General features: G+C 39.4%; 1 protein-coding gene across 1 annotated transcript in view; it reads right to left on the bottom strand.

Annotated features, from left to right (window-relative positions):
* Nucleotides 1-5796: 5796 nt before the first annotated feature.
* SNRK (SNF related kinase) overlaps nt 5797-21682 on the bottom strand; it is a gene marked incomplete at its 5' end in the record, with an annotated part of 28232 nt that continues 12346 nt past the window's right edge. The window contains 4 exons of the mRNA XM_082499567.1: nt 5797-9648; nt 14452-14586; nt 15685-15897; nt 18478-18619. Coding sequence (XP_082355693.1) covers nt 8430-9648; nt 14452-14586; nt 15685-15897; nt 18478-18619 — 1709 coding nt within the window. The 3' untranslated portion in view covers nt 5797-8429. The remainder of the gene's footprint in view (nt 9649-14451; nt 14587-15684; nt 15898-18477; nt 18620-21682) is intronic.

The raw sequence follows: 21682 nt of genomic DNA on the forward strand, positions 1-21682 counted from the left end.
CCTTCATAAAAGGTAGTTTTCCTAATGCTTTGTTGTATTCTGACAGTAATGGGACCAAAACCTACAGTGTTTGCTTCTGTGACCTTGAGACAGTTTATTTTGTCCTGCTGTGACTTTCATCTTTGGTAGATGAAACTTACCTGTATGTGATACTTGCTGGAATTCTGTTTGGAAAAATCTGCTGTTATAATAATTAAGGTATTTGCCTACTTTGCACATTTCAGATTTCTGCCACAGGGCCCCCACAGCAGCATAATATAAGTAAGCCGAATTAATGTATTCTGTCTGGAATTTAAAATTAGCATTTCTCAAACTCTACAAGTGTGACCCAGTAAGAAACAACTCCGTTCCCTTGGGAAGAGGAGCAAAACCGTGCTACAGCTGCTGTCTCTGTTCTTGCTTCTCCCACCGCGCGTCCCCCACGCTGCTGCTATTTCAGGGGTATCTCACGGGCTGCTGCTGTTCCACAGCCTGTTCCTGAAGCCGCAGCGGGGTTGTGGCTGCACAGGCTCTGACCTGAGCTACCAGCACGGATCTCTCAGGGAGCTATGTGCTGTTGAGATCCCAAAACCAAAGCTTTTTTGAGGAGGGGACCAGCACATTCTCCGTGAAAGCTCCCCAGCTTTGCAGTTTCTTGCCCACTTTGATCTGAAGTAGCTCGTGTTTGTACTGCCTAGTCAGTGTTTTTGAGTGAACGGTTCAGGAGAAGAAAAATCTGTGGGATGGGTTCCTGGTGGAATATGTTCTTGTGAGCTTGTCATAGCCATTTTGAAGGGATTTTGCTGGTCTGCTAATTTATGCTCATTTATGAGCATAAAGTTGGTGTGTTTTGCTGATGGCAACTCTATCAGGTGCCTGGAATAATTTTCTAAAGATGGGTTAGAAAAAGAATCGAGTCGTGTCTCAACAGCGATCATGTGGGGAAAAAAAATAATTAGACTTCTGCAAAACTGACTTTGTTGGTTGTCCTTGTGGTCCTTCCAGTCTCCCGTTTTGTGTAGACTAACAGGAAAACCTCTAGTAAGGTTTAAGTACCCGGTGACATAAGCAACGTTAGCTGTTGTTCTTGCCTTGGACAAATCCCTTCACTTCTGTTTAGTTGTCTTATCTATAAATGGGGATAATACTATTCCTTAGGTGGTTTCTCCACCTAAAGCTGGTAGGTATGGAGGAATTATGACCTTCCATAGCGTGCGAGAGAGTGAGAAGTATGGGAATCCTTTGTTTTATAGCAATTAGAATTTGTTCTAGATACTGGGAGAACTCTTAGCATCACAGCTGCTGCGCAATCACAATAGTGTTTTCTGTTCTAAACAGCATACACTTTAGCTTGCTGAGAAATTATAATTACCAAGTAATATTTTGTTACTGAACTGAAATTCAGCTCCTGTCCCTCTGTATTGCTGCTTTTTCTCCTTTTCCTGGGGGTTTGCGGTGTTTCATACTGTTGATACTGGGTTTTGGTTGGTTGGTTTGCTTATTTTGCATTCGTGATGGCATCTGTTTCCATTTGTCATTTGAGAGAAAAAATGTTTCTGTCTCTGCTTCTGAATGTCTCTGTATTGTTTTCTTTCTTTTTGTTGTAGGTGCATCTGTAAAAATTGCAGGATGCTAGGGATGAAGCTTACTGACAAAAATCTGTTGTCAGATAGATAAAAATATTAGAAAGAATAAATACGATATTTACCAGTAACTGCCATTCACAAGCTGGGTAATCTGCATGTCTGTTCCTAGTCTGGGTAACTGTGTCCCCAAGGCACACAGGAGCTGAGACTTCATTTTCACATTGTGCTCAGGCCATCCCCTGGTGCAGAGCTGACGCATGAGGCCATTGGTCTGGTTTTCTCAGCGTGCAGTAGAGAAGGACATGGTGGGCTACAGGGAAAAGAGGAACATGCACTGAAGTGACAGGAAACAAAGCCACCTAGATTGAAGGTGTCTGCTTCTCCATGTGTCTTCTGTCATCTTCCTTGGGTGCATCGAGCACTTTGTGTACAGCTGAAGCTGCAGCTCGGGTCCTTCGGGCAAATGGTGGTGCGTTCATGGGGGGGTTGTGGAAAGCATGAATGGGCTCTGAGGAGCTCTGCCCGTGCTTCGCTTACGGGCACCGAGTCCATCCCTGGAGGTTCATGGCACAGTCCATCACCTGACTAGACAGACATTACAGAGACATTTGGGGCTCTGGACCTTCCAGGAGACTTGGGTCTGCAGCAGTTCTTCCAATGCCTGGGGAGGGTCTAAGAAATAAAATAAGCACATCTCCGGTCTAAAGCTTTAGGATGAGTCTGAAGGCGTATTGTTTGGGAAGATGACTCTGTGGGAATAGTCTTTATCTACAGCTTGCATTTTACACATCTCCTTAGCAGTAGCAATTGCAACTGAGAAAGCTGTTTTTAAGGAAAAGGGCAGTCATAAATAATTTACTGGTGATACAAAAGTTCTCTCATCAGGTACATTGTGAGCCACAGGTCTAATTGTGTGGTGGCCCAGAGGGATCTGCTGACTCAGGATCTCTACTGTACTTGCCGGACCGTGAACTTGAGGATAGTAGAAGAGGAAAACACTGGAATTGTTACATGAGGACAGTTTCCTCTGTAAGCAGGCGAGAAATTTGGGGTATTTTAGCCTACCTAGAGCTGAGGGAATCAATCTTGAATCTCATTCAGGACTTGCACGGATTGAGAATTTACTTCCTTATTCCAATAAGCAAAGCCAGTGCGAACCACGCCTACAACCACCATGTGCATTCTTTAGGAGAGCTCTCCCTTGCCTTGTCCAGGAGTTGGAGGGGTGAGTGCCTGCAGCAGGCTGGAGCTGACAGCAGAGCCCGGTGACTCACCTGTCAGCCCTGAAGACTGGCGCCCTTGGAGAGGAGGGATCTCTCCGCACCCCGCTGCTTGACATAAAACACAGTGGTGATGGCATCTGTCATCACCGGTGTGATGAAGGGGGATCCTGAGCAGGGTGTAAGCACACTCATCAGCCCTTCCTGCAAGCTCCCGGGTCTGCAGCACTGAGCAGAACCTCTCCCAGGCCTTGGGCACTCAAGCTGAGTGCATGTGGCACACAAGTGCCCAGAGAAAAACAGATCCTTCCCCTCCTGCCTCCCCCCCGCCCTGTGTTTCTCAAGAGAGGGTAGTGAGAGGGAAGAAGTAGGAAGGGTGTTACATAAGGGTTTGCTGAAATTAACTGCTAAGGAGATCTGACATGACACGTCTGAGAGCCTAGTGAAGGCCTAACAGAAACCACGTGCTTTTCAAGCCCTCTAAAGTACTAAGTATTCTTGCATTTTTCATGTGACATAATTCTTCTGCCATCTGGGAAAGTAAATAGAGATAATTTTTTCCCCTAGTATAATAGACTTTATTCTGTCACTAATTCAGGGTCCTTGACTTCTAGAAATTGATGTCATTAGTAATACACACAAACTGAGTCCATTTGTTGCAAGTAATTACAATTTTAAGCTCAAAAAAACCACCTCAATAGCTAGAGCCTGTGCTTCAAGAAGGGAACAGGTGAAAACTACTACAAACACATCACTCCAGAGGAGGGCAGCCTGACTGTCCCTCAAAACACTGGACCTGCATGACTTCAGTGAGGGAGCCTCGATGGCTTTAGGCAACAAAACAAGTGAGTCACTGTTACGCCTTCCCAAGTACAAGTCACATCAAGGTGTAATTACTCATACAACTTTTATTGAAAGCAAGACCTAATCTGCAACTAGCAACAGACAGATCTGTTCCGATTCATCCATAACAACTTACCCATGGGAAACACTGTCGGGGTGGCTGGGCTGTGTTTGGGACATCCCAGTTTGCCCTTGTTCTCTCTTTATTGCCATCCATGCCGGGATTTCTCTCTAACTTTCTAGCACATTTCTTTATTTGCTAAGGAAAAATTCATTAAAAAAAAAAAAAAATCTGACCTCTGTGTACCAACTCCTGAGATGTTGTTGCTTGGCCTCGTTGGCTTAAAAATCAGAGGAGGGCAGTACAAGTGAGTTCTTGGCCACTCCGTGCCTGCTACAGTCTCAACCCCATTTTGCCATAACCAGCAACGGCACAGCCCCCGCTGCAAAAGCCTGTGGGTACAGCTTCACACAACTAGCCAATCATAAAGCAATCATTCATTAATTGCATATAATTACACAACTTGTTAAATGTCATTAATCCCTCTAAGCATGCCAAACACCCCATGTCCGTACCCTCTCTGGCCAGTTACAGTTCACGTTTCAGGAGCAGTTAACTTACAGGCTCTGTGTTAAATTGCTGCAGAGGAGCAGGTTGTGCTGAACTGCTCCAACCAGACACATTTCTAAGGGCAAACTGGTAAAGTACACAGGAAGATACCAGAAACCACCTGCTCTCAGGCTGTCCAGTACACCTTACACCCATATGTGCCACTGGGGCAAGCTGGGCAGGACACATTCCAGAAACCCGGGGTAGCACTGCTGCCCCCTCCTCAACCTGAACTGCTTTTCACAGTACCATGGAAAAAAAAATACAGCCAAAAAATGCATTACTCTAGCTACAGGTTAAGGCACGGCCATTTCTAAGTGGTGACAGTGACAGCATACACCTGGATTTGAGCTTTGGTATCTCAGTCGTTCTCTGTCTGTACTGACACACTTAATTTTAGACTAAATGTTCAGGAGCAGATGTTTTCCAGCACATGGCAGTCTAAATGCTGCAGTGCACAGCTGTAAAAGGTACACTGTGAAGCAGTTGCAGTAAATAAGCGGAATTAACTCCTGGGATCCTGTGACACACAACAGCAGAAACAGCAGAGCACACGTGCAGTTAGAGCTGGCTCTTGCACGGGGGTTTTAGATCTGGGTGACAGAAGCTGTTGGTGCACGGGCAGGGTGCTAACATTTTGGTGGTTTGGTTTGGTTTGTTTTTGTTTTTTTTTTTTTTTTTTTTTTTTTTTTTTTTTACTATTACCCATTTTACATTGCAAAGATGAATAGTACTGCATTAGGTTTGGATTAAAAACAATCTATACTGGTGAAACTTCAACTCATATACATCTTCACAAGAAAAAATATTAAATTATTAGTTTACACAGCAGCCATGCAGATTTGGCAAACTGGTATGCAACCAGTCGTTGCATCTAACGACAAACCCGAGACAAGTCAAGCGCCTTACCTTCCCCCAGCATCCCAGCAGCAGTGGGTGAGGTATCCCTCCCCTGGCCCTGATAAGACTCATCTGACTTTCCTGGGCACACACACAGCAAATGTTTTAACTGAGATTTTGAAAGCGGTTGTGTTCCATGATCCAGAACAGCACCGGGCTGGCTAAGATGGCCAGCTGGACACATAGATCACAAGTGTTCTCTACCTGAGCAGCAGCTTGGGAAGTTTACTAAACCATTTAAATATTTCAGTTCTGCCTAAGAAACAGCTACCTCAACCTCTAAACAAAAAGCTATTTTAGCAGATGCCAACCATGACAACTTGTAAGCCCAACTAAGCAAGTACGATCTATGGAAGAGAATTTGCAAACTTTTAGTTAACAACATGCAAAGTTCCATTTTTTCAAGGCCACTGAGGTTACATTTCTACGGCTTTCTATTTTAATTTATTACTCTCTGTGAGCTTGATCAGCACTGTTCAGTATGAGCTATTCCACGCCTGCAGCACTGAGAACCGGCTCCCAGCAAGCATGTCCCCAGAGGCCTGACCTGCCACGTGCTGCAGCGTGGGGACAGGGACTGGAGCGTGTGCCGCCCTTGCACAGTGAATACCCAGAGTAACAAACTGCATTGACGTGCAAATCATAGGTGATGCATCAGTCAAGATATCACTTTTATTAACTGGATTTTCCATTTCTGTCGCACACCATGAATGTTTATACAATGAAAAAGCCAAACATTGCTGGAAGCAATAAGATCAGCTGATATTTCTGTACCCTCTTAACACACACACATGGATTCTTTCTTGGTGAGAGATTTTTATATTTCTGTTCATTATTTCTGCTTATTTATACTGCTACTCTTTAAATTCTGTGTCAAGATTGTCACATCTTAAATACAGATTAAGTTGCTAGAGGTACATTATTTTTTATATATATTTATATACACACATACAGAAAAATACAAGACTAATTGTTTTTCCACAATATTTAATTTATACACTACTGTAACTATATGCAACTTTTAAAGACACGTTAAGGGGTACAAGAAACTGTTTACTTGCTCTAAATAGTTTGGTCCAATATTATCTTAATGTAGTGGTTATTCTCGCCCTTCCTTTTACGTGACAACATATTACGACATACACCACATGCACAATCATTCACCTATCGACACGTGGATAAAGGACACCACTCAGACTAACATCTGTACACCCAAAGGTTCAACCAACCACACACAACTATAAGGCTATAATACAACTATGCAGCATAAATGGTCAACACTGCTGTTCTAAAGTGAGCACCATATATACAGTCGTATATAAAAACATGGGAAACAAAATACACCTGGGGTTAGTTAAAAGGTGCCATTCCAAGGCTGTACATGATATCAGGAAAGAGTATTTACAATACTTGGAAAAAAAAGCTGCAACAAATAAGTTTATTGCCAATGCCCTTTATAAACTTGTCTCCTACTCGGATGTTACGCTCACTGTCTGTGAACCACACATCTCGTTTCTGGCCCTTGGTAAGATCCCTGCTCAAAAATTTCAAGCAAATATGTTCTATGGCTTCACCCACACATCTATTCTTGTAGCTTTTGATTTATGAATATCACACTGACTAAACTGCAACTAGAGTTTACAACTTAAAGAAGTAAAACGCTTATCCTTTGCCTTGTTTAGGAAGCAGAATGTGAAACCCCTGGCTAGGCTAGCCAGTAACGATACCCCATGCAATTTAGACTCTCTTAGTAAAGTCTTTTACTAATCGAGAAGAGCTGTCGTGAGCTGTAGAAGTTATGACCAAGCGTAACGCCGTTCTTTGGTGCTCTGCTCACTCTGTGGTGGACGTGAAATGCGTTGTATTTGACCATTCTGCAAGTGTTACAAGATGCTCAACAGTGTAAACTCCTCTCAGACATCCATTGTCTGCCCAGAGCGCTGCTACATAACACCACCGGTTTCACTAGCATTGCTTAGAAGACCCAGTGCACCGCATGAAAAAATAAAACATTCTTGCCCTTCCCAAAACTAGGAATCTGCAATATATTTTATTCTAGATAATAAAATTCCACAAAGTTAATTCATCTGGTCAAAAGTATCCTTTTGTACAGAAATACTCTAAATCAAGACCTTGCCATGGCAATGGGAAACCCGACAGAAAGGCTAAGAGCTGTAAAATAAATACTTTCCTATATGCTATTTTAAATTGACTTTATGAAAAAGCATGATTACTGAGGGAAAATAAATGGTGTACATGTGGGGAACAGCAGTATTTTAAGTCTTAAAAAGAGTAATAATGAGAAAAATGTAAATGACAACATTTTCCATTTGAATCCAATTACCTAAAGGTTTTCCATCCCTTATTGCCTTCTGAAGTCTCAGGGAAAGGAGGAGAGGATAGGGGAGAAGTTTTACAAGGTAAAAACCTAAAATATTAAGTGTCATGATATACTAATAACAAAAGTAATTCATACAAATACTTTATTTTCAGTTAGCATGTAAAAACTCAGAAGTAGACTTAATAATTTACCTTTGTTATAGTAAAAAAGAAGATTGTCTGCTTGTAATATTAACATATTTCTATGGGAGAAAGCTGCCTTACAAATCTACTTGCCTTTTTTTTTTTAAAAAGAAAACTGCCTCTAGCAAGAAAAGATCTTTTCAGTTTGATTTTTGAGCCACAACTTTATCCATATCATAGCTTAAGACAAATAGGTGTGGGTTTAAAATCATATTTCAAGATCACTAATTTTCAGTGCATCTTTGCTTTGTACAAGCCTTGGAACATCTGAAAGCTCCCTGAAGAGTTTTCAGCATCAAAACATTATTGCTTTGGTTCTGTTTCAGACACATAGAAGTATGCCACATATCACATATTTTAGTTATCACAGAAGGTCAGAACAAGAATTAACATTTCACAAGCAAACAAAAGCTTCTCTCTCTAGTTTAAGTGCAGAACATGAAACTTCTAAGTGCTCCATTTACATTAGGATCCAGATATTTATTTTAATTTAATCCAGATCTTCCATAGTAAAATTATAAATGTAAAAATTACACAATAAAATATTCTGTTTTGTTGAAAAAGAAAAACGTATTGGCTAGCAGCATGCAGAGACCATGCATTGTCATACCATCAAGCAAACACAAAATTAAAGTGTAATAAATAACTGCTCAAAGCCCACTTAAAAATCTTAAGACAACAAAAGGGGGTTGGTGACAAGGTGTTCACAGCTCTGAACAGGAAGAATGATGCTGTCAAGTAGATCAAGTTAGTAAAGTCAGGTCATTGTCAAATGACGTGACAACAACTGGTTTGACTGGAGGTACACAGCAGCCCCTCCTTTGGGTTCCGCTGAATATTCACAGATATCGTCTTTTCACAGAGAGGTAGTTGTAGCACATTGTTTTTCAAGTTCCTGGTTTTTATCCTATCCAATTCGTTTGCTGTGTCTGACATTTGGTCAGAAAAAAATTTTAGGTTGCCCAACGACGAAGCCTGGTTTGCGCTTCCGCTGGAACTTATACACATTTTCCACGTTGATTTCTCCTGTACTTTTACACTGGAAAAGGAGAGATTGTTTTGAGGATCAATAATGTATTTAGTGCTGCCATGAATCTGTGAACCTAGGCAAAGGCTCATTAACTTCAGGCTTTCGACCAGTTCCCCCGCACTTCTAGACGATAGCTGCATTGAGTTTCCAGATCCAGCGCATCTCCGAGTAGAACCTGAAGTGTTGTTGGTGCTGCCGCTGGAGCTACCGGAGGGACTCCCCCCACCTTTGTTGTTGTCACTTGGGCTCGTTTTGTCTACCCCTCCGTTTCCATTACTTGGTTTGCTTTGTCCACCACCATCTCCTTGGCTGCCAGGTGGCCCTTCGCTGCTATCCCGTCTATGCCAGGAGTAAGTAAATCCACTATCCTTGTCTAGGCGTCTCCTACTTTCTGAGTCATCGTCACTTGTTTCTGAGCTACTGCAACTAGAGCCTCGTCCCTGGCTTTTCCTCCTGTGATAGCGTTTATGCACTGTGCTAGGCGAGGCAATATTCATTTTTAACCTGCTGAGCTTTGGGGGTAAGTTCTCATCCATGTCAAACTCGTCATCTGACTCGCCCTCCTCAAAGATTTGATTGAGGACTGGTGCACTCTTTCTCGAAGTAAGACGATTTGTAACGGAAGGCTTACGGCGCAGAACAACTTGAGTAGAAAGAGAAATAGGTTTCTTATCTTCTTCATCCTCCTCTTCATCTTCCTCTACTCTGAACAAGCACTTCCGGCCACTTGTAGTGGGTTTTAAGCTCACTGATGGGACTGCTGAAAGCGCCGGTCCAGCTAATTCAGGGATATCTTCTTTCTTTGCGGAATCGCCGAGGGCCTTGCTTCTGTGGCCGTTGAGAACGTTCTCAGCTGTGCGAGCTGGTGACTGAGGAACAGTTCCATGGGAGAGAGGAGAAGCTGTAAGGTCATCCTCCAAATCTTGGGGTACATCAATTTTCGTCGGCCATGACTGCCTACATAAACAGTGATAAAGGATAAAAGAAAAATTAGATGATGGTAGGCATTTCGGAACATACACGGAAATGTAGGATCTGCACAAGAGAAGCACAAGTACTGCCACGCAAATGGGCCTGCTGAGTGGCATGTTTATAAATAACAGTACTGAGTAACTGGGGAAGAGGAAACATTCTCAGAGAACTTGCGTTCCTTTAGAAATGCTGTTATTTGAAAGGAACACCTTATATACAAAAGCATAGTTTAGAAATTATGTTGGTTGCTGTCAAATGAAATCTTAAGATTTCACTGCTCTCAGAAAATGAATTCAGCAATAAAACAAACTTTAAATAATTGTGTCTCAAAGAAAATAATCTGAAGCAGGTATAGAACCACCAGTACCTAGAGGAAGATACAAGCTGACTCCAGGCCAACTTAAGATAGCATTACAAACTACTTTTAATCTGAAGCGTCTGGGTTTTTCCCCCAGTAATCTTAATATAAAGATTAGGTTAGAATTAACATGACTGACACTGAAAAGCTGAGTCAGAAGAAACACTCATTTTCGGTACATCTCATTCAGACCAAACTCTATTCTACAAAATCCCCTTTAATTTGAAACACACATGAATTGAGATCATACGTTTATTTGTCCTTAGCTGAGCAACTGGAATAATACAGCTGCATGAATTCAGGACTCAAGCTGCTTAAGAATATAAGACTTGAATAAACTGTAAATCAAAGTTCAAAATGTACGACTGTGTACTAGCATTAGCTCAAATCAAAATTAAAGTAACACTTGAGGGTAAATCAGTTTTACAGTTAGCAGCTGATGTCTTATCTCCACTATCTAAGCTCTTGTCTAATGATTTGTATTTTCTTTAAATCCTAATATATGTACTAATTTCCCCGTAACGCACACAGAATAAATTAAGAACAAAGACTGTCAGTCTTTCCTCTCTCTTTCTATTTTGAAAGCCTAATCCAAAAGACCAACACCTTAACACTGAATAATTCAATTGCTTCATCAGCATAAGCCCCACTTTTCTTGTGGAGACCAAGAAATTTTTTCTAACCTCTCAAAGTAAGAGTTATCTTTAATTTTAAAAAGTTTGCCAATCATTTTTACCTTTACGTGACTAAATTACTCTAGCATAATGCATGAAAAGCTGTAGCAGAGAACTCTGTTCACATATGGACAGCAAATTATAAGACATTCCCAACCATATTTTGGGTGTGCCAAAAGAAAAAGGGCTGCATGACTTTGCAGCCCAGTTAAGCAGCAAGGTGTAGGAGGAAAGCACAGAATGTTTCACACCAAGTATGACCCCAGATACCTGCCTGGACAGCCTGCGTACAGGGAATGAAGGATCATACCAACTTCCTGATCTCGGCTGTGTTAAGAGGTCAAGCTGAAGAAACAAGGAAAGCTCAGACATCTCTTTGTTATTCTTATTCTAAACATATTATTTTTTAAGTGTTTAAAGTTAATGGAAGCACCTGCATTTGCTCAAGGCTCTCTCTGGAATGGCTGAATAGAAAAGGATCCGGAAATGTGAGACACCCATCTACACAGGTGACAATTGACAACTATTTTCCCAATTGTATGGTCTCTGAAAAGAGTACTTAATTAAAGCCAATATTAAACTCATCAAGCCTAACTACAGACTTTGTTTTGAAGGACTAGCTTCAATTTTGCTTAACAACCCAGTGATAGAAAAATCCACTAGGATCCTCTAACAGTAGGACCGGGTGGCCAACACACCCATGTGAGCCTGTGTAGTCCATTCCCCGGGAGGATCTGCACAGGCTCCTTCCTGCCTCATTGGGTACTGGGAGCTGCTGGTGCCCTCCCACCAGTTTCACTCTGCCTGGAGGGAGGCCACACAACCAGCAGCTCTGACCCAGGCTGTCCAGACAAGGAGAGGAACCTAAGCTGTGGTCCTCCTTGGTTTGACACCAGCATCCTCCCTTGGGCCCAGCTGACTCCAGAAACACTGGAAACCACTGACCTAGTTTTCTGATGACTTGTGCTATACTGGGTATTTTCCACACAAACAACTGTCTGTGATTAACAAATAGGACTTAAATAAATTAGAAACATAACTACAAAAGTGACAGAAAGTGAAGATCTAAACATTTCAAGAATTTACCATGCTTTAAGAACAGACTGGTTTGTCAGCACACAAAAAAAAAAAAAAAGAAGAGATTTCTGTGGCTGTCACAATAAAGGGTAAATATAGTATCTAACAGCACTGTAGTTTCCAGGCAATAAACCTCCTCACTACAATATGTTTATCTCTCATAGCAGCCCATGTTTGCCTCCCTTCACCCCCCTCCCCTTACTCCCAGTAGGCCTGAGGGGAGGGTGGGACAAAAGGGAAGCTCCAGGTTGCAAATAAGTTGTTTGGGGTTTTCTTTTAAATCTTGTTGAAGTCTCAAAATCAAAGTAATGCACTACTTTGTTGTCTTCTCCATGACATCATTCTATATAAACACTTTGAATTTAGAACCATCATGAAGACAAGGAATAGCTACTTGGGACCATTAAGGGCATGAGTTTGAGTTTAAGCAGATGTCCTTGTCACGAAAAGAAAATTCATACTCATAAGGCAGGCAACTACTCCATTCGGCTTTACAAATTCATATCAGGATTTAGATCCAATGAACTTGTTTGTTATGTTTTTTTTCTATGCGTCAGTGCCACTGTTTCAGTAGAAGAGTTGTTCCAGTTATATGAGGAACTGGAACAGCTCTTCTACTGAAACAGTGATACTGATGCATAGAAAAAAACATAACAATTTAAAAGCAGACTTTGCAATTTTAGAATTTCCATTTGAAGGTAAACTCAAAGATTTCCCCTAAAGTAATTTGTTTTATAACTAATAGTTAGGTGTTAGACACATTTGATGCTCTGCTTGGATTTCTTTTTTTAAAATGAATTGACATAAAATAAGAGGATGATCCATTAAGAGAGAACTCCAGAATTAAAGTTGCGGTATTACCCCTTGAAGAGAGGTAAGCTCTGTAACACTGAGCTCCAGACCATTTAGGTTCTGCAGGCAACCCTTAGTTGCCCGCAACAGTAACTCTTCTAAAGCACTTGTAACCATGCAACGTAAGAGAAAATCTCCTACATAAAAGGTCATTCACTCAATGGTCACTTAAGTGCAGCAACAAAATTTCAGTCTACTCGAGTCTGTAACACAGGGTGCAGACTCATCTGGAGATGACAAAGATGTTGAGAATCACTGTAAGCTTCAGAGAGAAACAATTCATTATTCAGGCACACGGAATGGTATTTGGAAGAGACTCATCTAAAAGCCTCCAAAATCTCCGCCTAAATCCAAAGTAACAACCAATAGACATGATGTATCTTTATCTTATTTTCCCAAATGCATGCCCTTAACTTATAACAAGGGTCCATTTTTTCTAGATTGAACCTGAGGCAGTAGTATCCGACTTTCATCAGTTAGGCCAAGGAAGATATGGGTATGCACCAGAAGGACACCATAGCATTTATGTCTCTATTATCATTCCTATCAAATGATTTCACATGTGACTTTGCATGAATGTCACACAAAGAAACCTTTGGCATGAACAAACTATTTTATCTTTTTCTCTAAATCCTACAGAGAGAGTAACAACACTGAAGATAGGCAGCAACTCTAAACATCAGCACAAGCACTTAATACTCTCCTCTCATTAAGAGATTAGCTACTAACAATTGTTATTATTGCTAATAAGAGTTACCAATAATATTTTGCCAAAACCTAAAAGGCAACTTTTGAAGAGACTGGAGGTTAGAGAACAAAAATTAATGGAAAGCCTCAGCACAACCTCCATCTTCACTGGAAAGATTGTCAAGATGGGCCAGTAAAGTTGTTGGTTTCTTTTCAGTACCAGGAGATCCCTAGTCATAGTCTAACACTGAACTCAGGAAACTCAAAACAAAATGTTTAAGAAAAACAACTGTTCAAAACATGTATCCTCCAATATCAATGTGCAGGTAGAAACTATACTATTTGCTTTGTGTTTGTTTGGTTTGTTTTTGTAAAGCATATGCTGCTGTAACTGAAAATAGAGGATACTTTGATAACTGGTTGCAGAGCAAATGAACTGGCTGAACATATCAATAGCAACAGATGCCAGAATCCCACTTCCCTCTTTAGTCTTATTGTGTCAGAAACCGAAGCTTTGAAACATCTCGGGGAACCTTACTATAATTCTTTTTATTCACGCTTTTGTCAAACTAAAAAAACAAAACAAAACTATTCCAATATCTTTAAATGGGTGATTAAAGCAATTAATCCAACAGTTTGCCTTAGACAACAGGCATATCAACTGATATTAAAAAGATTGTAACCTACAGATGTTTGCTCTAAGATTTAGGGGATGACCCATTAAAAATCAAAGCTAACAACTAAACCATAACATCAAATTCAGAGTGATTTCTCATTTATAACTAATTCCCCATCAACATGCTTATGAATTACACAACTGATTTTTTTCCAGGGATATTACATACACAATTTGTATGAGGAACTGAAGGTCAATGAACACATTCTTTCCTAGCAGGTGTGAAAACTTACTACTTTAGATACAGACTTCAAATTGATTAGTCATTTCCTGTAAGTGACAGGAATTGAAAATATTATTGGTAACTGATTTCTGAACAGCTTCTGAAGCATCCACAGCACTTTAAAAGACATTTAAAATTTACCAGGAATAAGTATTGTACTGTTATTAAAAAAGAAGTACTTGAGCAATTCAATAGTATTCTCATTAAGCCTGGTTAAAAATTTAGATTCCTGAATTCTCACCTGAACTGAGCTTTGATGTTGCTAGGGCTTGCAGATCTGGTCTGAATTTCTTTCTCTTGTTTTTCTCGCAGAATCCTTTCGGCTAGTAAGAAGTAAGTAGCAGTGATGTGATTGTATTTGTTAGTTTCCAATGCCCTAAGGAAAGTGCAAAACATGAAAAAACCCATACATCAATAGTTTTCTAAAAACTGGACATGCATCTCACACAACTTGCTGTACTTCTCACAGCAGGAAGAGTGCCTGAGAGCAGAACTGCATATTTTTGACAAGCATGTCTTGGTTTTATTAAAAATAAAGAGCAACAAGTCTCATAATTTCAACTATAGTTGGATGAGGACCATCCTCAGAATATCATCCCCCCCCAAAAAAGGAATTCTTCCTTTACTGAACTTTCTTTAAGTGCTAAAATTATATTTCATTAATGTTATGCACCAAAGACAGGCCTTCCCACTGGCACATATAACCACAAAGTACCAATATTTGTTTATGCATCAACTGGAGGAAAAACCTTCATTACTTTAGGGTTGTCACATTAAATTTACAGTAAAATTAAGTTTTTAAGCCAGTAAGCACCATTCAGACGTTTTAACAGAAAGGATGCCACTGTTAAGCTTTTAGCAGCATAGGAAGTGAGGCTGCTGTTTTCCCTTCCCCCCCTCCAAACGGTAAGATAGTAGAAGTTTCTCCAGCTTGAAAACGAACAAATAGAAAAAACAATTTTACGTTCTCTTTCAATTTGGGGAATATTTTAGATATTTAGGGGGGTTAATCTGTTGGAAGAAACAACATAGCTTTCTAGCAAGCTCACTCAGTGACAACTACTATCATGCATTATATAGATAAAAGGAAAAATATTTTAAATGACAAAGATTCAGCTATCCTGGAAACATACTACGGGATGAATGCTAGAATTTATCACCTCCAAATATGCATGAGATATGAAGCACAAGTAAAAGCATGGATTTCAAAGCAGTTAAATTTACTCAAGGTAGCAAACTACCAGAGGAATCAAATGCTGTTCCAACACAATTCTCTTGAAGTTTTTCCTAAGGGTGGCTCCTACTTAAGTATTTCTCACTGTAAAATATCCCACAATAGAGCAAGACTGTAATATTTGTTAGCTGAATGGCTTGATATTTAAACACTGAAGTACCCAAGTTCTCATTACATTCTTTAAACAAATATAAGGACAGATGCACAAAACAAACTGCATACAGAAAATAGACAACTTACTCCACTATTGTATCTCGGTCTGCAATATCACCAAGAACCATGCGTTGTATTATACTGTTGTGTTCCTCCTCAGACAGATTTTTATATGACACAAGAGGAATATTGTACTTTGTTGCAGGAGATGGGTCAACTCCTTGGAGCCATGCGTGGTTTTCAATCTCTTCCAAAGATGCCCTTCGTTTCGGGTCTCTCTGCAACATCCGTGTAATTAGACTGTGAATAAAAAATAAATCTAAACAAAATGCACTCATGTTTAAAAACCAGCCATTTGTAAGAGCAATGTTAGGAAGCAATTTTCTGCTGTTTGTCCACATAGAACTTTAGAAGTCTTTACAGTAAACAATGTCATGGGAAATTATTTATTCTCAAAGACATTCCAAGTACTGCTGAAGTGCAACAAACAATTAGTTATTAAAAACTATAAATATCACAAACACTACAGTTTTCATTTACTATGCTTAGATTCTTAACCTGATTTTTCCAGTTTGTTTGTTTGTTAATAGGTTTATAGGGCAACTGTCACAGATGGCCTGCAGGCTGGTCTGTAAAATAATAGAAATATAATTTTCTATTATCACTGCTGTCAACAAGAATATGGAATGTCAAGATAAGTAGAAATATTTTATTCTGAAATAGCTATCAGACATTTGATTCTTCAGTATCCATGAAAGAACAGTGATCTGTTCTATTGATACATTAAAAAAAATAATCAACAAACAACCCAAAACACTATTTGGGCTGATGAAGTGACCATCCTACTAACGGGTTGATACTGAGTGTCCGCAAGTGCTGGAAGGGAAGTGCATAAATTCCCCAAATAAACAGAGAAAGAAGACTTGATTAGCACAGCACATCTTTGTTTGCTTACTATATGTGAAGTTTCAGTGAAAAATTCTTAGGGGAGGTATTTTTGGCTTTGCACAACAAAGAGAACATGGATATACAGTTGTGGTGCCAAGGTTTCAATGAAACTTTATTGCTCCCACACGTGGAATGAGTTTTCTACGGTTCTCACACAATGTTTTTTATTGCACTAACTATACTACACCATGCAACTTCAAACTGCAAGGCCACACAAATCACAAAGGGAATCACATTTTTTTTATTATTACCTTTTTTTTTTAGTGTGAGATTACGTATGGAATTAAAAATGGAGGTTAATTCAGACTTCTTAAAACTCTACTGTAAAAAAAGAATGTCACATGTATTCTTAGTAGCTGTGGTCTCTGCCTTTACCAAAAGGAAAGGCGGGGTGCGATACGGGAGCCTTGATTTTCTTTGCTTTTGTTAATATTATGACAGAAAGGGAAAAAATTATATACTTCATTTGACTTTTTTTAAACTACACCTGTAGTAAAACCACACAAACATACCACATGTGCCTCCTGCTTTAAGCTTGCTTATGCATCCCAGACCACCAAGAATGCTTTCATTCCAAGCAGGAAGTTTAAACATTCCCAGAGTCTTTTCCCTAAGAAAACCTAAGCCATAGAGGACTTGGGTAACTGATCGTATACTGTTGATGCATCATGTAGAGAAAGCAGATATACTTGGGCCTTTAAGCAAATTCGCGTTAGCAAATATATTAAGCTAACGGCTGCAAAAAATAAGCTTCCTGGCCTCAGCACAGCATGCAGCATCTCAAGAGATTTATTTGATAGAATTCACTGATAAGAGCTCTCTGTTAAACCTCTTCCTGTATTATATTTTAAACTTCTTCCTGTACGTAAAGCTCTTCGAGCTGTTTAGAGCACTGATAGAAGCTTGTCCATGTTACTGGAAATGCTAGACACTAATGACAAGACATGAAAACCAGCTATGGCATTAGATTCCTGGACCACACAGATGACAGGTGAAGAGAGGAACAGTCATTATGACCATAGCTGTAACAAATTTTATTCTGTGTCAAGTAATAGAATCCTAGATGCTGCTCTAGTTTTATGACTGGACCAAATGCATTTTTCAAGCATTTATAAAGGCAGCTGGACTTTCATATTGAAAATGAAGATACTCTATTGCAGATTCAAGAACCTAGCCAAACATTATAAAATAGTCTAAGTGATGCAACTGGGATACATATCAAAAGGACTGAATTGGTCATTAACCAATAGGGAAATATTGGAACATATAAAAAAAAAAAAGCTGCAGTGAACACTGCAGAAAAACAACACATCAAAATGAGTCATGATTCCCAAGTGGCATATGGTATCTGCAGACAGAATATTTTTCTCCCTTGATTGCCTAGAATGTTGATTTGGAGTTGCAATTTCAGTAGGAGATGAGCAAAACTTGCTGTGATATCCTTGGTTTTGACAATTTCATTTTGAACAGAAATCTGTAGGAATCATTACCTTTTTAAACCCTGCTACAAAATAATCTCAGCAACACTTTGTAATTTATCCAGCAAGAGTGGTGGCAAAAGCCAGTCAGTGCTGAGAAGCTTCTTCAAACATTTATAAAATGCATGACAACCGAGACACAAATACATATTGTGTAAAATCCAAATTAAGTTTCACACAAGTGTGAGAAAAACCTACTGGCAAAAAATATCATGGGATTAACCTTTAGTAAGAAGGGGAAAAAAAAAAAAAAAAAAAGAAGCAATATCGGTGCCCATGAAACTACCCAATCAATGTGAGGAAATACTAACAACTAAACAAAAGCAGTAGGCATAATATCTTATTAACAGGCAAGGAATATTCCACACACTGATAATATGGTATGGGGAGGCTCCCAAAGGTAATGAGAATCAACTTCTACTAATGCTTCCAAGTTCTTTAGTACTCTACTTACTCTTTACATTCTTTGGATACATGAGGTGGCACTGTGTACTTGCAGTCCATTATCATAGTCAGAGTTTCACTGTCATTTGCTTCTTGAAACGGTGGTTGTCCACAAACCAACATGAAGAGGATGACCCCTAAACTCCATATATCTGTAAATATATAGTACGTATTTTAAAATAACTGTTGAGAAAACAGACAAGAATACCATCAAAACCGTGAAATATTCTTGAGATGCATACTGGGGTTATTACTGCACTCTTTGATTATGAGCATTGCTTATGGAATTTGCAATTCCACTGAAGTACAAAATACAGTAGTTCCATTGTTTGACAGCTTTTATAGTTTTAGAGGAAGAAAAGAATCAGAATTCATTACTTCAAGGATGCATAACAGTTTAAGATGCATAACGTCTTTGACAGCAAAGTGTTAGATAAAGCTGAAGATAATCTGGTCACTCAGAAGACAAGAATTCATTACCCTTTTCTTCATAGGTAGGCACAGATTATTAAAGAGATTTGTATTCAAAGCACATTCCTTTTTGAAGGACTAGCATAAACAGTTCTCAATATTGTTTATATGTTGCTCTGTGAATTAAAGAAATTACAAAGAAAGTCACTTATTTCAATAAGAATGAATTGTATATGTTTTTCGTTCAGTAGTGTTGCTTTAAAAGATTTCTTTCCTACTTCTGATGGTAAATAATAAATTAAATCATTTAGCTAAAACTACTTTCTTATACCAATCATATTACAAAGTGCGGGGTGGTTTGGTTGTTTTATTTTTTTAAATATCCAAACATAACAATTAACAGCGATCTCTACTAAATCCCGGGAGTTGTCTTACTTCCTTCTAATGCTTGGTTGTGTAAAATAAAAAACATTTAAGAACTTTCCTTTTCCCCAATGAAATGACATACCAAAGGATGGAAAAGAAACACTGCTGGGCATGAAGCCCTTTATTTGGTTTCTACGTACTGTAAAGTCTAATATTTAGTTCACATCTTTATTAAGAGTTTGCCTAGAAGAAAATACTTCACAAGCCTCACTGCATTCAACACAGGAAGCTTAAATATTGAGAAATGTTTCATATTGCATAAAAATGAATAAATATATGCTTAGAGAGAAGGCCATGCTCTTAATCTTCAGCTACAACTCCATGCTCTGGAAATTCCAGAGGCAATCTTGGGTCCTACACCCTAGCATTTCACACATCTGTACCCAGTAAAACCAAGCCAACAGCTGAACTGAGAGAAACAGGGAAAGAGAGGAGAGCAGCTGGCAGTGGTCATAAGAAGCAGAGCACACCAGCTGGAAGAGCTTGCAAGAGGGAACCACACAAAGTTATGTACCCAACTGCATCTTGCTTTCTGTGGCCTACTCAAAATACTTGACATGCATTTAAAGCTGAAGGATGGCTACAATTGTATTTAATAATGTACATCACACACATTCATCCCTAGAACAATTACTCATTTTGCTAGTTACAACCCATTCTTCATATGGTTTAGCTGACAGAGGAACAGAAATACTACATGGTAATTTTCTTTAGAGCTCTAATTTGTAGTAAGTGTATGCTAATAACTCAGACAATTATTTGATTTCTGTTATGCTTACAAGGACCTCGATCCTGTAGGTACTGAGCATTTTGAGGCCAGTACACCATATCATGTATGCCTGCAAATTCAACATGACTATTCACATGTTTAAGATTCAATAAGTGTGTTAATGCTTCGGTAGCCTGATGCCAGAAAGGTGAATGTTCTGAAATATAGGATTTAGACAAGCCTCACAAGACAGAGAGGTAATTTCACCTAGGAGGTACACCTTTAATTTTGTAAAGCTACTTACATCTTCCTCCTACTATTTAGTTTGAAAGTGGCCAAAAAGTTTTGCTGCATTATCTCTCTCTCACCACACAATAGATAAGAACTCATTTTTTGCAAGCACATAAAGCATGTGAATTTATGCATTTCTATTATGAGCCCTCTTTTGGCTATCAATGTCCTTCCTAGATTTTTACCTTTGCCTAAAATCTATTCTGTGATGCAATCTATCCCAGTGTTCTGGTTGATACTCCCCCCACGGTAAAATGCTTCATGTATTCTTTCAGCTTGAAGTATTTTAGAAGAGTCCATGTAGCAGTGCATTGGAGGTGTTTATTCAAGAAAATGAGAGCATGACCCAGCACAGCAAGAACTAAAATAGTGTTGATAGTGTGAACACACAGAACTTGAATGCTCCATTTAAACCAGCACAGGGTTGTTCAACTCAGCTATAAAACACAATTTTTCACTCCTCACTCCAAACACAAGGTAAAGGATGATAAGTGTGAAGGAAGTGGTAAAAAAAAAAAAGCTGACAGAAAACAGGAAACATTAAACATTTTCAAAGTAACTTCATTTGAAATATACAAATCCTTAAAGAACAACAGAAAAATGGACTGGTATATAAGAACTGGATTATTCACTGGTATTTCAAACAGCCAACAGCTGCAGGCAAACCTGAACAAAATAAGAACAGTAACAACAGTATCTTGCCCTTCCCAACCTACCACAAAATTTCACATTGGCACTTTTTCTAAGACACATACAATGTTGTATGAAAATTAGGATTTTTACTGGCAGATCTCCCTGCAAAAAAAAAGTTTCCAGAACAAACAACAGAAATCCCTGTCGGTTTTGCATTATAAAGTTCTTATTTTGCATGTTTTGAATCCACTTGTAGCTTGACATAGGTAATACTACTCAAAAGGGGAAGTCATCTCCTCTTTGTAAAAAGGATTCATAAACTTGAGGGTTAAAAGTCTTACTTATTTGTAAACATCTCTTCTAAATTTAAATAGGTGACCTGACCATGAGGATGATCAGAGGGCTGGAGCACCTCTCCTGTGAAGACAGGCTGAGAGAGTTGGGTTGTTCAGCCTGGAGAAGAGATGGCTCCCAGGAGACCTTATAGCAGCCTTCTGGTACCTAAAGGGGGCCTACAGGAAAGGTGGAGATGGACTCTTTATCAAGGACTGTAGTGATAGGACAAGGGGTAATGGTTTTAAACTGAGAGAGAGTAGATTTAGATTAGATATTGGGAAGAAATTCTTTACTCTGAGGGTGGTGAGACACTGGAACAGGTTGCCCAGGGAAGTTGTGGATGTCCCATCCCTGGAGGTGTTTAAGGCCAGGTTGGATAGGGCTTTGAGCAACCTGGTCTAGTGGGAGG

Source organism: Vanellus vanellus (assembly GCF_965231255.1).
Source record: "Vanellus vanellus genome assembly, chromosome: 2".
NCBI classification, from domain to species: Eukaryota; Metazoa; Chordata; class Aves; order Charadriiformes; family Charadriidae; genus Vanellus; species Vanellus vanellus.